At 39.9% G+C, this 16,285-nt stretch overlaps 1 protein-coding gene across 4 annotated transcripts in view; it reads right to left on the bottom strand.

Moving 5' to 3' along the window:
• sh3bp2 (SH3-domain binding protein 2) overlaps positions 1-16,285 on the bottom strand; it is a 35,952-nt gene that overhangs the window by 5,031 nt on the left and 14,636 nt on the right. For 2 of the 4 annotated variants that reach the window (XM_015391074.1, XM_015391073.1), the window contains 7 exons: positions 5,657-5,796; positions 5,453-5,555; positions 3,336-3,453; positions 3,175-3,242; positions 1,163-1,245; positions 1,002-1,079; positions 281-908 (listed from right to left, as the gene is read on the bottom strand). In XM_015391074.1, the coding sequence (XP_015246560.1) occupies positions 281-908; positions 1,002-1,079; positions 1,163-1,245; positions 3,175-3,242; positions 3,336-3,453; positions 5,453-5,555; positions 5,657-5,792 (1,214 nt within the window). In that variant the 5' untranslated portion in view covers positions 5,793-5,796. Of the gene's footprint in view, positions 1-280; positions 909-1,001; positions 1,080-1,162; positions 1,246-3,174; positions 3,243-3,335; positions 3,454-5,452; positions 5,556-5,656; positions 5,797-6,572; positions 6,798-16,285 lie in introns of those variants that run through there. The other 2 variants (XM_015391072.1, XM_015391071.1) reach the window with 2 other exon arrangements.

Here is a 16,285-nt window from a genome sequence, read left to right as displayed (position 1 = left end):
GAGTGTTGTTCAGCATGGGGGTGAGTAGAAAATGAAGGCTAATCATGTGTTGGGTGTACTATTCCTTTAAGCAGCCATTTCCACTTGTTTTGCTCCTATGAATATAATAATATCGCGCATGAGTAAGTTCGGAGCAGAGCAAGATGGGAGGAGCAGCAGAGACTGTAGGTTTTGTTTTGCGCAGGCGGTCTGGAATGCGGGCGATGACGAAGGATTTGGGATTTCTGGGTAATTGTTTTTGCAGGAAGGGCTGAGCTGTCAGAATGTGAGTGTGACTTACTGAAAAGGAGTCTTTGACTTGTCTGACGGCAGCGGCGGCTTGGCCGTTGTGGGAGGGGGTTTAGGTACTGTGAGCTTGTTGGGAGGTCCGGACTTTAGAAGCGGAGATACTGGAGGCTTGGAAGGAATCGTTGGGGGGTTTGAAGAAAGCGACAGAGAAAAGCCGTCGGTGTGGGGAAAAGGTAAGCTAGGTTTGCTCCGTAGACAGTGGTTTCCCAGTGACTGGGTGCTGGCAGTGATCGGAGAGCTGTGGACTGGACCGTTCAGGACCATCCTTTTATGTAACTGCTCACAGATCGGCAGGGTGGCTGGGTGGTTGATCTGCATAGCAGAGTGCTCCCTCCTGTCGTGTCCAGTACCTCCCAGGGAGGTCGTCCTGGTCTGAGTAGGGGGAGTTGGAGACGGGGCCTTCTGGAGGTGAGGGGCAAAGGGTAGAGGAGGGACAGGGCCTTTGCTGGGTTCTTTCTGGAGGCATTGGTGTGCAATGGAGGGCTTTTTGGGGAGTGGGCTGCCTTGGTCTCTGTGTTGTACAGGGAGAGGTGGAAGCAACACTTTTTGGGCGTTTGGACTCGAATGCTGCGCTGGAACTGGTGGAGGAGGGTAGGAAGGGGGTGGTCCAGTGGGTCGACCTGCAAAGTGGGAGATATTCCGCATTTAGACTTTGAAAGTAAGAGACTTGAAGGACTAAAGGTTAAAGGTGCTAAATGCACATATTGTTTTACCTGGAGGTGTTGGTGGGTTATTGTCGTCAGGCTTCACATAGTCTTCCTCATCTTCATCATCGTCTTCAACAACATAATCTGTGCAGAAAGAGATTGAATGCTTAAGTTTCAAAGAGGGTAAAAGGGGACGGTATTGCTGCAGGTTTTAGCGTAGTCCTTACCGCCTTCTGCAGCCTCAACACTGTGTTTGATTTCCAAGGGTCTCTCTATAGTGCCATAAAAGTCTGCATCTGAGTCCGAGTCACTGCATCAACAAGGGGAAATAACATTCATTAAAAACAGAACTCATTTCTAGAATTCCATTAAAAGAAGCCGTCCTTCCCTACGGTACCTAGCATGAACGACTGCGTTTATGGAAAGGAAAGGCAATGGCTCTGCGACATGCGAGTTTACAGACTGACTCTATTCTGTATTAACTGCAGTGAATCAGGCCATTATAAAAATGAAGAACTCGATTTTTCATTGTTTCTTTACTGGTTTAAGCCGAACATCGTAACACCGTACGATTTTTTTTGCATTTATCGGGCCGGTTTTCCAGTCGTGCGAGAATTTTTTCGATCGGCCAGAGTTTCAGCGATCAGGCTCTCACCACTGCCTCCCGATCAGGAATCGTAACGTCGGGAGAAAATCAAACACGTTTGAAATTCAGTCGGCCGTCGTAAGGTGGACAAATCCTGCTGTTGAAGCAGAGCTAACAGCCCGTTTACTAGAACGCCGAGCACTGCGTATGTGAATACAAGGTAGTTCTTCTTCTTCCAGATTGTTGAGTCCGACCAGCGCCATCTCTCTGAGTCCCACGCGTGGTTTTTAGACGTACATTGTGAGCAGGAAGATCGCATCAGAGCGATAACCCTGCGGTTTCGTCGTACAGTTTGAGCTGTAGCTGCGTGAAACGATTGCAAATATCGCAAAGTGTATGCCAGGCTTTAGAATGAACCAGAATCTCAACCCCAATCAAGGGCGGTTCTGGACAAGGGCCAACTGGGGCCAGTGCCCCTGTAGATTATATTATGGCTCCTGTACTGAAGACATAATACTCAAAGAAATTGTAACGATGATCTACGCTGGAACAGACATGGTTACTGATAGGTCCTTTGGATCTATTTCATGTTTTTTCTTTACAAATTCTGTTTTATTAATTATTTAAAAACACTAAGGTGATAGCTTTAGCAGTTTTGAGATGGGATCCCAATGTTTTTTTTTCCAAAAAAACAAGAAAATCCTCAATTTTTTGCAGCTGAAGTTCAGTTTTTCTAGAGTTCTAATTCAAATTTTATAGAAAACAGTAATTTTAACTTAAATTACGTAAAAAAAACAGTAAAATTCCTAAATTCTGGATGCATATTGACCTAATGAGACATATAATTTTAATTAAACCTAATTGAAAAGAAATTTCCATCATGCAGCTCTCTTAATATATTTGGGCGCAATGGCCCCCTCCTGGCCCCCTGGTACATTTGGTCTAGAACCGCCACTGACCCCAATAGCTGAAAGGGGGTATAATAAAAGAAAACGTATTTTACCAATGATTCTGTCATTTTTAACATAATTAATTAATAACTACATCAATTATGCTAAAGAAAAAAATCTAGAGCCTGAAAGCTCCATAACAGACGTACGCTTGCTTAAGATGGCGTTAACAAGATGGCGTCCTTATTATTGCTAATGGATTTACCATTGATAAGTCAGAGGCTACTTTCTATAATCATTACAATAATGCTACAATTCCTAAATGTTAATTAAATCTAATATTACACATAATCCAAAATGACTGTTGTAATATTTCATGCCTGTCAATTAGCAAGAAGCTAACCCTAGAATTACAACTAATTGGGGAAGGTAAAAAAATAAAAACAGACTTAAGGCGCAGCAAATGTAATAAATTAACAATTAAATGTTATTTAGGTCCCTTTCTTCACATATAACATATATATAAAACATCTAGTCTGACTTATTTATAGCTTTAATGCTTGCTGGGTGAGTTTATTCTAGGTACTCTGGTTTCTTTTAGCAGTGCAAGAAAACGTGAATAGATTATTTAGAGATCTAAAAATGTCCTTGTGGGTGTAAAAGGTTGTTGTCTGCTTGTCTAGTGGCCGTAGGTATGCAAAGCATCTCACATGTCACACTTATAAGCATTAAGTTTGACAAAGGTTTCTTTTTCTGAGGTTACCTTGAGATATTTGCATCTTTTCTGTCATTGTAATGATCGATTTCCCTTCGCAGGTATCGCATCCATTTCTGGAAAACACAAGCAAAAAATGTTCCCAAAAACTCTCCTTGCAGAAGGTATAGACATTTTGAGCCAGTAAAGAACCCGCGATCGGTTCTCACCCTTCGCTCGTCCTCACTGGCGGCAGAAAAGTACCACGTTCTGTGCTTCTTGCTGAAGTGGACAATTTTAAATGGAAAAACGTTGCTGGACGTCGTCTCCTCCGCTGCTCTCATTACTCTGTAGAAACAAAACGATGTAGGAGTCACGATCAGAGAAAGCTCTGATTAGGATCAACGCATATCCCGTTGAAACTAGCAAGCAGAACACACTGGAACTAACGTAGGTGTAAAGCACGGAAGAAGTAGGAGCATGCTCATAAACGGGTATTGTAAGCGGTTGAAGATTCAGGTCAATGTCCTTGGTTTCTCCAGTAACCAAACAACCTGTCCACAGACGCATGGCCCAACACAGAAGAGCGACCTCCTTGGGACAAGACTCTGCTGGGCATCTACACCTTATGGACAAAGGACATTCTTTTGAGGACCAGAATGTTTGACAGGGGGCGTGAAGGAAGCCATCTATGTTATGAAAGAAAAAACAACCTTAAACAGAGGGGGTGGACTCAGATTTCAGCCTCAAAAACCTGTAATGCAGCGATAGAGTTTAATCCTTCCCGCTATCATCGCAGCCCCAACCCCTTTACAGGGGAACAGAAGACCTCGCTGTCAGGAATCCAGTTTGTGTGGTGGCGCCCTGTCCTTGTTGGTCCTCCATGCACACCTGCAGCTCTTTGGATCATTATCTGGTGGACTACTTAAGCAGTGGACTGTCACTACCTCGATGCCAGAGTGTTTGCCAGTTTTGGCTACTCTAGCCATGCTTAGATTAGCTGAGTCTAACTCAGTCTTTTGTTTCACTGAGTCTAACTGAGTCTTTGTCTCTCTGAGCTTTAACCTTGTTTTTTTGTCATTGTCCCTCGGAAGGAAGTCACCCTGCAAACTGGAAGTTGGGCCTTCTCCCCCTGGAAGGATCGTTTGAGCTTCACATTTAGCAGGGGATGCAAACTGGATGTTTGAGCCTTCTTCCCCTGGAAGGATCGTTTGAGCTTCACATTTAGCAGGGGATGCAAACTGGATGTTTGAGCCTTCTTCCCCTGAAAGGATTGTTTGAGCTTCACACTGAGCAGGGGATAAATCTCCACATGTACCGTTCAAGTTCTCCTGGAAATCTAAGTGACAGTCCGCTCCTTTTGTCCTCCATCCAAAGAATGTCAACTTGTCCACTCTTCAACATGTCCCCTCTTCTCTGGATCAACCCACACAGACTGGATGCAAAGTGAGAGAAGAGTGAGTCCCTCACTAGCATTTTCCTTACGGCATTCAAGATTCCCACGGTCCCTGAACAAACCGTTTTTGATATCCCCTCTAGACTTCCTAGTTCCTGTACACCAGCTCCCTGAGTTCCAGTTCTTACCACCCTTCCACCCTTACCTCAATAAACCTGTTAAACCTTTGTCTTGCTCTCTGAGTGGTTCTCTGCATTTTGGGTCAGACCTCTAAAACACATCATGACACTCGCCTATTCAGCCAGGACAACAATTCCCTTTAACAACCCCCTTTCAGAGACATAGACAGGTATGGGGCATTGCAGGCTAACAAAGAAGCCAAAAGATCCTCATTCCAAAGGGGGGGACCCATTCATTCATTTCTATTTGCATGTTTTCTAAGCAAAAACAAGGCTTTGTTGGGTTACTGGATAAATCAGGGGTGTCAAAGTGGTTCTAGAAAGGGACGTGTGGCGGCAGGTTTTTTTTTCCAACCAAGCAATAGCACCAGACTCCAGTCATCTCATCAAGTAAGTCCAATCTGAAAGTGATGACTTGATGAGACGACTGGAGTCTGATGCTATTGCTTGGTTGGAAAAAAACCTGCCGCCACACGGCCCTTGGTACAAAGCCTGGAACTCAACACTATTTCTGACATTTTCAATTGAAAAAGCTTCCTGGACGGGAAGAGAAATGTCTTCAAACTTGGGAAAAGAAAGTGCAGAGGATTGTTTTTGACCTTTTTTGAGAAACAGGTATTGACCAGATTTTATCTTGTTCATCTCCTTTCAAGGAGTCTGATTAAGGTGGTTTGGTGTTAATGTCTGATAATTAAAAGCGATGCAACCATTAGTACGCTGGGCTGAAACATCACCAGGAGGTGGATCTAGACTGAGAGGAATTTTTACTGACCTGTTGTAGCCATTGAGAGAGAACGCCCCCTGTGGCGAAGCAGAGGTGCTGCTTTTGAAGTAGTACACGCAACCCTTGTGGATGATGATGTACCTCAATGGCCCTGCAGAGAGCCATGTGTATTATGAATGTTTCTATTGGTTTAACCTTAAAGATGGAAGCTGAATTTAGACATTTAGGATAAAAGATCTTGTTTATACTTACATTTCATGAGACTAAATTGACTACCTCCCTTCTTGTGGAGGTACCCTGCGGTGGAAACCCCTCCTGGCATTGTAAGGAGATTCTGAGCGCCGATGGCGCGCATCGGCACCGGCCAGTACATCTCTGCAAACGACATGGTTCTGTGGGAAAAAAAAAACAGAGGGAATACATGAAAATGGGAACAAAATCCACATTGATGAATCCTGAGCAGAGTTATAGTCAGCCATTTTCCTGTCTGGTAAAGCCGGGCGTACACTTTGCAATATTTTCAGTCGTTGCACGCGGCTACAGCTATAACTGTACGACATAACCGCAGGGTTTAAACAGTTTAAAAGTTAACAACTCACGATATATCGCTCTGATAGGATCTACCTGCTCACACTGTATGTCTAAAAACCACGTCGGACTCAGCGCAGAGAAATGGCGCTGGCTGGACTCTTCCATTAGGAAGAAGAAGAACTCCCTTGTCTGCACATACGCAGTGCTGGAGGTTCTGGTAAAATGGGTCGTAGCTCTGCTTCAACGCCAGGATTTCCCACGACAACCTCACGACGGCCGACTGAATTTCACACATTTCAGACATTTCACGACTTTACGATTCCTGATTGGGAGATGTTGGTGAGAGGCTGATCGCCCCTCGATACCCCCTGTATACTTTGTGATGTGGGACGCACGATCAGGCGGAAACTCGGCCCGATCGAAAAAATTCTCGCATGACTGGAAAATTGGCCCAAAAACGGCCATAAATCATACAGTGTACACCCGGCTTAAGTTTCCCAGACAATCCTGTTATGGTTCAGGAAGCCCCAACAAATGGAAAACTGAGCGGTAAATGCGGATAAAGATCCCAGAAGAGTCCTCCCTGGATTTCCTCGAGTTTTTCTGAAACAGCGAGTCTTCTTCCGGTGTTTCCTACCTCCTGCTGAGCCGTTTGTTTATGCTCTTAATAGCAGCATTTTCTCTCAGCATGCTGACTGTCGTAGATAAAACTGTGGAGGCTAAAGTCGGCAGTAGGCCCATGACAGACACGGCGCTCCTGTTGGACTCTTTCCTGCCAGCGTTTGAAGGTGCATCTGATCTGATCCAGGTCCTACTCTCCATCTGAAGTCCGGCTTTCTTCAACCAAACCGTCTTTTTATGCCCTCCCATCGGCTCCCTCTCTCTACTTCTGACTTTTTGGTTGATCTTTATCTCCTGCATTCCCCCCTCTTACATAAGCACCGTCTGACTGAGATAGCAGCCTACAGTGAGGCGGGAATAAACGCAGATGGAGTTCAGATAGGACATCCTGAGTCCTTTCACTGGAGTTCAGCTTTCAGAGAAAATGGTTTGTGCTTGTTTATGTGTGTGTGGGTTGGGAGAGTATAAACACCCTTAATGAAGTCTGCAATCTTCAAATGTGTTTATATGCAGTTTCCAGTCTATCAACCGAATCAAGAGCTCAGGCGGAAACGGGTGTGTTCTTCTGTCTGATGTCTGAAACTAAAGGATCTGGAAAGATTGAGAAAATTCCCTCCATCAGAGATTATAGGTGGTTTAAAAAAAAAAAACTTTCACTTTTTTAGGCATTCTCTGGGACAAAGCCTTAGAGAATATTTAGGCAGACTTGCTATCAGTGTATCGACCCTCCAGACCAGTCAGGTCTACCTAGAACCAGAACTAAACATGGAGAAGCAGCATTTAGTTCCTATGCTCCACTTATCTGGAACAAACTTCCAGGAAACTGTAAAAGTGCAGAAAGCCTGAGTTCCTTTAAATCAAGACTAAAAACACATTTGTTTAGGATTGCCTTCGACTGTTCTAGTTAAACAGTTCAACTAAAACATCATTAGTTCATTTTTTTAGTCCAACTGCTTTTACTGTTCTTGTTTCTGCATTTTTTTTCCTTCTACTTGCTGTGATTTAGTTTTATTTTCGTATATTTTAATCATGTAAAGCACTTTGCATTGTCTTTGTACTGAATTGTGCTACACAAATAAATTTGCCTTGCCCTACCTTGCCTTGCTTTGACTATTAAGCGTCTGTGGATCAAACTATAGGTTTAGTTTTGGTTTCATTTGTTTCGTTTCTTTACCAGTATGACTTTTACAAATCTCCCTGCTACTTTACTTAGTCAGCGTAGACAGAACGCACCAGTTAACCTCTGGCTAGCAAAGTTACCATTAAGCTAGCACTACCGTTTAAGAACATATTTTTTTTCCCTCCCAGGTAGGTGCATGTGTATATGCTTTATATATATATATATGTATATAAATAAATGTAAAATGCAACTGCAAAGAAATTAACTCTTAGAAAAAGTGAGGAGTGATTAGAAAGTGTTCTGAGGAAAGAGGCAGAGTGTAAAAATATCCCTGATGAACTAAAAACAACCTTCATGATGACAGTAAATTAGCAAGCGGGAGTCTTGCACCATTTCTGTGAGTTTTGCTGACTTTTATTCTGATCGGAAGAGGAAATCCAGATGTTATCATCTTAGTTGTCGTGGCTGCAGCGGCTAAAAACGAAACAACGCATGAGGAGAGACTCAGGCCAGACCTTCGTCACTAAACCTAATCTTTGTCTGAACTGCTCATCAGCCATGGAAGGATATCCGGACGTCCTCTGCAGGCAGAGCCTGATGCCATCATGACGCTGCAATCAGCATTTGGATAGTTTTTACAGGAAGTTATTGAAAATACAGAAGACATCAGGTTGAGTAAAAACCTCATCATCCAACTAAAAACTGATTACATAAAAAAAAAATATTGCATTCCAAAGCAGAACATCAGTCTCAGAATGCTTTTTGATTATAAAAATAAATACCTTTACCTGCGTTACAGTGAACATCAAATAAGGATAAGATTAAATAAAAGAAAATATTCATAGATTAGTTTTTAAGCTGCTGCATTTTCATTAAAACAAAGTTTTATTTTAGAAAAAAAAGTAAAGCTCTTAGATCTAAAACTAAACATATGACTCATATTCAATTAACTAATGACCTATGAAATAATCAACATGAGTCATGCATAAAATATAATCCCTCTGGATTATTGGAAATCCCAGCAGCTCCTACATGTCATAAATCGCTCCACTAGATTTAAATTCATTTCTTTGCAAAAGAAGCACTTTTTTTTTTTTCAGAACACTTTTCATCTCTGTTTTTTTTTTCTACTATCTTAGTAGAAGATAAAGATCAGAGAACGTCCGTCTCACAGGAAGGGAAGCACAGCAGCAGCTCGCATACCAGACCGATAGGAACATGTTTTCCTTTCAGGAAAAACGTGTCGAGTCTGGGATGAACTCCAGCTTATTTACACGTCTGATGTCAATCTGCTCACCTGAGACAGACATGAGGTGAAGCAGCAGCTGCAGGGATGTGGAGGATTTATCAGATTAAATGACCTCCAGACGCAGAGAGGAAGCTGGCGTGGTATTGGCTAATTACCCGAAAGAAAACAGCTTAACATTTAATATCAATTACTCTGCCTGGTTATATGCATTTAAAAACATAAAGTTTGGCTTTAAGAAATAAAACATGTCATACAGATGAGAGGTATCCAAAAGAGAATAGAACCAGATGTAAACAGAAGAAACAGGATTAATGAACATGTTTTAGAAATCCTGAGCGTTTGGCGACTAATTTAGGCAGCAATGGACCAAGTACTCATCAATAGTAGTTAAGTAAAAGTATCGATACTCATAGTCAAATCTTAAATCCACCTAAGAGTGTTTAACATGTGATCATACGGTTGTTAATCTGGATTAGGAGGAATAAAAGCCTTTTATTGTGGAGAAAGCTTCCACACCTGCCTGAGATCTAAATGATATTGAAAGAGAAAGACTCGGCGGAGGTTGTGGTGAATTAAAGTCCTGTGCAGCTTTTATGGGCTTAACCAAACAGCTTCAGCATGGATTTTAGAGCTTCAGGGCATAGATGCTGTTATTGTGTAATTGAGGATGCGAGAAACCTCCAATCAGAGCAGCAACAGAACATTTCCTCCTTCTGGTTCTGTTGGGTTCAGTCCCACTCAGGTTGTTTTTCGGTTTGTTTCTTACCCTAAACTCGCCTGTTAACAGCAGAGATTAACTATATCGATGAAGAACTAAAACTTCTTTAGTTCTTGGATTATCTGAAATAAAGCGTGTTTTTTTAAAAGTCAGTATTTATCACTATTTCCTGTTTGCCTTATTTAAAAGAAAACAGCAGAGATTGTATCGGATTATAATCCTGAAGTTAGAAACAACAGTTAACTACACTGGAAAAAATAGAAATCTAGATGAGTCATTTTTTCTTAAAATAAGTGTATTTGTTCTTGGATTGAGGAGATAAAAGAGACATCTTACCAATGAAACAAGACAATTTACGCTTAAAATAAGAAAACTCAATCGCTTTGTTTTATTTAAAGTGCACATTATCTAATTATCTTATTTTAAGAGTAAAAATACTCATTATATTGGCAAACCATCTCAGTTACCTACTCAAATTAAGGGTAAATACACTTAATTTAAGAAATGTTTTGTTATTTCTAGATCGTTTTTCCAGTGTACTGAGGATTAATTATTAAAACAGACTCCTGTACGGGTTCATCAAATGTTCCTGTAATAAAACATCCAATCAGAGATGCAGCAATCTCAGCCTTCTTACCATTTCCTCTTTGGGTCGATTTTCACTATCAGACACGTAACACATACATGTGCCACAAATTTATTGATATGAAGCTGATTATTTAATAAAAACACTGTTTTTCCTCAAAATTTGACATTTCTGTCAAGTTCATTAGAGTTAAGTGTTTGTTAGTGAGGATTTTAATCTACAGGATCATAAATTCTATTTGGAATTGAGAGGATTCTTGTTTTTTTGTAGGACTATCTAATGTGTTAAACAATATACTGCAATTTTGTTTTTCTAAATAACTATTTTTTTCTTAAAATAAAGGCATATTTTCTTGATTTAAGGTTGTAAGTGATAAACTTTGCCAAAGCAACAAAGACAATTTAGATTTAAAAAAAAAGATACTGCATTGTCTTATTTTAAGTGCATAGTATCTAATTATGTTATTTTAAGAGCAAAAATACTAATTCCATTAGCAAATTATCTTTTTTTCTATTTAAGAGCCGCCACAGTGGACACCAAATGATTAAATTAAATTGTGTGAGGATTTATTTACATTTAATGTGAGTAAAATCCCCACACTGATCTCTCCAGTAGTGATCAACGACCAGAGGAACAATTTACATCCAAATTGTAACGTTTTCAATTCTATTCAGTTTATTTCTATAGCTCCAATTCCCATCATCTCATCTCAGGTCACTTTCCAGTTCACCAGATCATCCAGTCAGATTGATTCAAAGTTTTCTATCTAAGGAAAACCAGCTGATTGCATCGACTCTTCAGCAATCCCTCACACTAAGCATGCTTGTAGCGACAGTGGAGAGGAAAAACTCCCTTTGAACAGGAAGAAACCTCCAGCTGAACTCGGTGTGAGCGGCCATCTGCTGAGGCCCACTGGGGTTCAAAAAACACAAACGTTTTATTTATGGCACAAAAAAATAACCCAACAACACAGGACCTCAGTTTCTGTTTCAACTTTGTTTTGTTTTTTTTATAGTTTAAATAAAAAAAAATGAATATTCTAACAAAAAATTCAGGATCTAATTACTTTACTTTACTACCAAGCCAGTAATAATTGTTACCATTTGTCCATGAAAGCGTATCATTCTTACCTAATCTGATTTTAATCCAAAGGTGCTTCAACCTGCATCCTGTCAATTGATGCGTTTACAGTCAGTGGGAATTTAGAGTTTTGATGCAGTAAAAATATATATATTTTTCTTTTCCTCTATCTGACCAATGATGGGATCTTAGCAGGGAAAAATGTCCAAACTAAAAATGTCCCTCTACTCTCCTGAAAGAAAAAGCTTTAAAATCCACCTGGAATAATTAATCCAAGCTGATGCTCGACAAAATTAGTAGGATATTTTTAAGAGGATCTGTAAAAACAGGACAGAAAAGATGGCTCCAGCCCATTTTGCTCTGGGGGCCTTTAAGGCCAACTGATGATGTCATCAGTGCTTCATGAAGAGGAAGCAGGACATTAGGACCACAGGTGATTTCTGTTAAACAGGTTGTGGTTCTGCTCTAATTAGCAGAGCAACGTTTTTTCTGAATCAGAGCAATGAACATAAAAACGTTTTAAATTTCCATGAATGTGTGTCAAAGACGGAGCAAACCTCTGCAGTCGAGCTGCAAAGATTTCCAGCAGCTGTCAGGTGTTTGTTACAGAAAACGGATTGTGGCTCACCAGAGCTCTGAGTCAAAGCGTGCTACAAACTCAAACATAATCATGAAGCCCCCCATTCTGCCTGCAATAAAGGTCAGAGGTTAACCGCCGCCCCAGCTGCGACAGAGCCGTCCGGTCCAGGAAGCAGACACAGTCATTAAGAGACGCCTTAAAAACCCGCAGCACATTTCCTGTTCCCCGTCCTGCGACCACAACAATTCTCTGTTTAGTGATGTCAGCGTGCAGGTGGGAGCGCGTGAACATTCACACGCAGGTGGGCTTCTGTTAATGGCCTCCTGATGAAAAGAATGACACTGAAGCAGGATTCAGCTCCTCAGCGTCATATAGGACTATGGAAAGCTGTCAGTGCCAAAATCAACAAACAGCCAAAAAATAAAAAATACTTTGACGTATAAATATTACATAAATTATTTATCTCATGGTTGCATCTTGCTGTTAACAATAACACAGGGGTAGATAACATTCTCTATGGAAGCTCGATAGTGCCAAAATAAAAAAATATTGAATTAAAAATTTGACTAAATTTGAGAAAAATCTTAATATTTATTAACTTATATTTAAAACCCAGAGGCACCAGTGTCAGCAGGTAGACAGGAAATGGGCAAAGAGAGATGAAAGGAAAACATGCAGCAATTGCACCAAGGTTGGAAATTGGACCGCAGACCGCTGGCTGGAAACCCGCCGCTGCACGGCGCACCACCTGCTGCTTCTACCGGCATCAGAACATGTCATGGCTCCTGTGGTTTCACAGGTATGATCATCATTCAGAAAATGTTTAATTCAACCAGAAATCGGCGGATCTTAATGAGATCAGCCCCGCATGAATGGAGCAAAAAAGAAAAGGAAAGTTATGGTTTGGTTTAACCTACAGATTTTTTTTTTTTTTACATCGCATCAGGTGGAGACGAGGCATAAAAACAAAACATCAGAAAGTGATGGTGTTGTACTAACAGCTCAGTTTCCTTTCAAATCTGCACCTCCATCTTCTACCAATTTATTAGAACTTAATGTTTTCCTGGATTTATTTCTCTTCTGTTTGCAAACTTTTTTGTACTTTTGCATTTCAGTTTATTTTTCCTTTGTAGTTCAGTATTTGCATGAATTATAAAAACACTAACAGAAATAAAATGGTTTCATTGAGGGATCTTATTTTTATGAATCACATGTTTAGTCCTGGATCCAGGGCCGGCCCAAGGCAAATCCAAACTAGGCAACAGCTTAAATCCTAAAATGATTCCATAAAGGTTATTTTTGGACATTGTTTTTGCTTCTGCTATGAAAAAGTATAAGACTTTTACAGTAAATAAACTGCATGCGAGTTTATGGTTTTACTTTCAAACATAAGCAGAACTAAGAGCTGCTGCTGATCACAGTAGCAGAAAGTTTTCTGCAACACCTCATTTTTTATTTGTTCTGATTCTCAGCTCTGTTTTGCAAGCCTGCTCTTGTGAAACGTGACAGATGGTGACCTCAGATGTAGCATAATGACCCAATATTACATGATACGATTATTTCCTTACAGTAGTTTATGTATTTAGAATATGAGCTCAGAGTGGAGGCGTTTAACCGACACATGGGGGGAGGAGGGGATTGTGCACCCCTTAGCAGGCGACGCCATTTTATAAGCAGAGCTGCAGGTAAGAAACGTTTATGTTTTAAAAATATGAATCCACTATAAGAAAACCTGGCTTTGTGTCGTCCTGCTGACTCAGAGATGTCACCTTTGTTTTCAGATGTTAAGCCGACTTCATACGGAAGAGGATTAGGGCCATTGAAAAAAAAAAAAAAAGTTAACTGATTTTTAAATTTTAGTTTAGTTTAGTATGGGAAAAAAGTCAGAATTCTGACTTTAATCTCAGAATTCTGACTTTAATCTTCTGAGATTAAAGTCAGAATTCTGAGAAAAAAGTCAGAATTCTGAGAAAAAAGTCAGAATTCTGACTTTTTTCCCATATTAAACTGAAATTAAATTAAAAAATCAGTTAACTTTTTTGTTTTTTAGTGGCCCTAATCCTCTTCCGTAGACTTCATGTTGCCAGACGGGTTCTTTTCTTATTTCCTTCGACCTAGTTAACCCTTCAAAGGGCACTCAGTGAAATACCTTAAAAATCTAAATTTCAAGCCAATAGTGTTATTGGAATCAGGGACAAGAAAATATTACCTTTGTAACATTCACATAAGATATGGATAATTTTATAGCATAAATTTATGTCAACTTGCCCGAATATATTAAGAAAAATAACTAAAGTGCTTCTATAAGAAATTCATGAAAAACACTTTTTTTTGGTCCAACATAACCTTAGAGGCATTAATGCTGATACTGGCACTGACATTTTTTAGTTTAGAAACCTAAATATAATAGTTAACAAGGATTATTAACTTTTTAACTTTACTTTTTAACTGTTCTATGTATACACAAACACATGCATATTTTTATCCTGTGTAGGCAGGGCTTTTATTTTCTTTTATTTTCTTTTATTTATTTTAGTTATTTTATCTTTTATTGTGCAGCACTTTGGAAACCTTGGGTTTATTGAAATCGTGCTATATAAATAAAGTGGATTGTACGGAAGAGGATTAGGGCCACTGAAAAGAAAGTAAACTGATTTTTAAATTTTATTTCAGTTTAACATCAGAATTCTGACTTTAATCTCAGAATTCTGACTTTTTTCCCATACTATTCTGAAATATAATTAAAAAAAAATCAGTTAACTTTTTTTTTTTTTTCAGTGGCCCTAATCCTCTTCCGTAGGATTAGATTGGTTTGGATTTTCAATTAGCTTTTTACCTTTTTTCTTTAATTGTTATTTTTTCCAACTTATTGGACCATCTAATTGGTCAAATGCCAAAAATCAGATGTGCAGCCATGTAGCGGGATATTTGCTGAATGGCTAGATATAGATCTTGTGCTTCTAGACGTGGACTCCATTTGTAAGGGGGATGCAAGTGATCAAAAAGCTAAGTTGCCCTATAAAGGGTTAATGCTTTTTTTCTCTTTATAAATAATTTATTCCAGGTAATTAAAATAATAAAGGTTCCTTTTAGTCTGATATTAAAATTGTTGGTTGATCAGAAACATTTCAGTTGGAAAAAGGAAAAAAATAGAGGAAATGTGTTTGTTTGTATTTCATTTAAGCCTAAATTTGGAACAAAAATGTGATTTATGGTTTGGTAATGAGTCACAATTCGTTTTTATTTGAGAAAACGTTTTTTTTTTTTTTATCCTATAAATGAAATGCATTTGATATATTAGTCTCAGAGAAGTTAGACATGGTCGTCGTCTTTAACAGATATGGGTTTTATTATGTAATCAGTGTTTTTATGACTGTATGGAACAAGTAGAGTCTGTTTATGAGAGATTACAGTCGAGGTCAGTTGACCGACGCTGAATAATTCCTCGTTTTGCTGCAAATGAAGAACAACGCAAAAGCAGAACAGAAAGAGAAACTTAACTTTTTCACTGGAGCTGAAATAGTAAACGGCCCCTATCAGTACCTGTGGGCCGCTGCGCATCACCTCTTCCTGTGTCCAAATATGGCCGCCCGGCTCAACAGGAAGTGCATCAATGTCAGCGGGGGACAGAGTGACTGACACCGCCGCTGCTCAGGCGTCGTTAACCAGAAAGAAGCAGTTTCTATAGAGATGTAAGGCTGATATGACGACGGGGGGGGAGGTTAGAGAAGTTTAAAGAGACTCTGAGGCAGGAAGAGAGAGTCTGCAAAGCACCACCGAAACAGGGGTCGAAAATTAGAGCACGCTTCCTGTAAACGCTGAAGAAAACCAGAGAGAGGAATTACCATGGCAACAACCAATGGATGGAAGCAACTGGGAGGCTTCAGCGTCTCCACTGGAAAGAATGGCTCAGTCATCTTAATGAAGACGACCACCAACCGGGAGAAACTGTTCTGACTCGACGGTGAAGCTCGTCTAAAATTGAAATTCTTTTACTTTAGTTTCAGATTTTTAGTTTTAAATTAAATTCCTTCCATACAGCCTCTGTTTTAAAGCGCCGCTCCTGCAGTTTACAGCAAATTATACGGAATATCTGCAACATTGTTCTGCAGAATGTGGTCATGTTCTATATGTCACACAATAAGCTAAAATAAAAACGAATAAAACAAATAAAACCGAGTTAACGCTGTTTGCTTTCAGAATGCAACCTGTTTTTGATTCTAAATCTTTTTTAAGGGTTCTATTTCGAGGTTATAATGACTAAATGTTTTCCCCTTAAAGTCTTAAAGTGAATTATCTTTATAATTTTGAAATTTTTGTTGCATAACTTTTCTGGTTGGATGCATTTATCGCTTTTTTTCAGCAAAGAGGAAGGGGGGGGGGGGGGGGGGGGGGG

This window comes from Cyprinodon variegatus, unplaced genomic scaffold (assembly GCF_000732505.1).
Source record: "Cyprinodon variegatus isolate N-32 unplaced genomic scaffold, C_variegatus-1.0 Scaffold524, whole genome shotgun sequence".
NCBI lineage: Eukaryota > Metazoa > Chordata > Actinopteri > Cyprinodontiformes > Cyprinodontidae > Cyprinodon > Cyprinodon variegatus.
The sequence above is the reverse complement of the archived record's forward strand: the minus strand, read 5'-3'. Positions and strand labels throughout refer to the sequence as shown.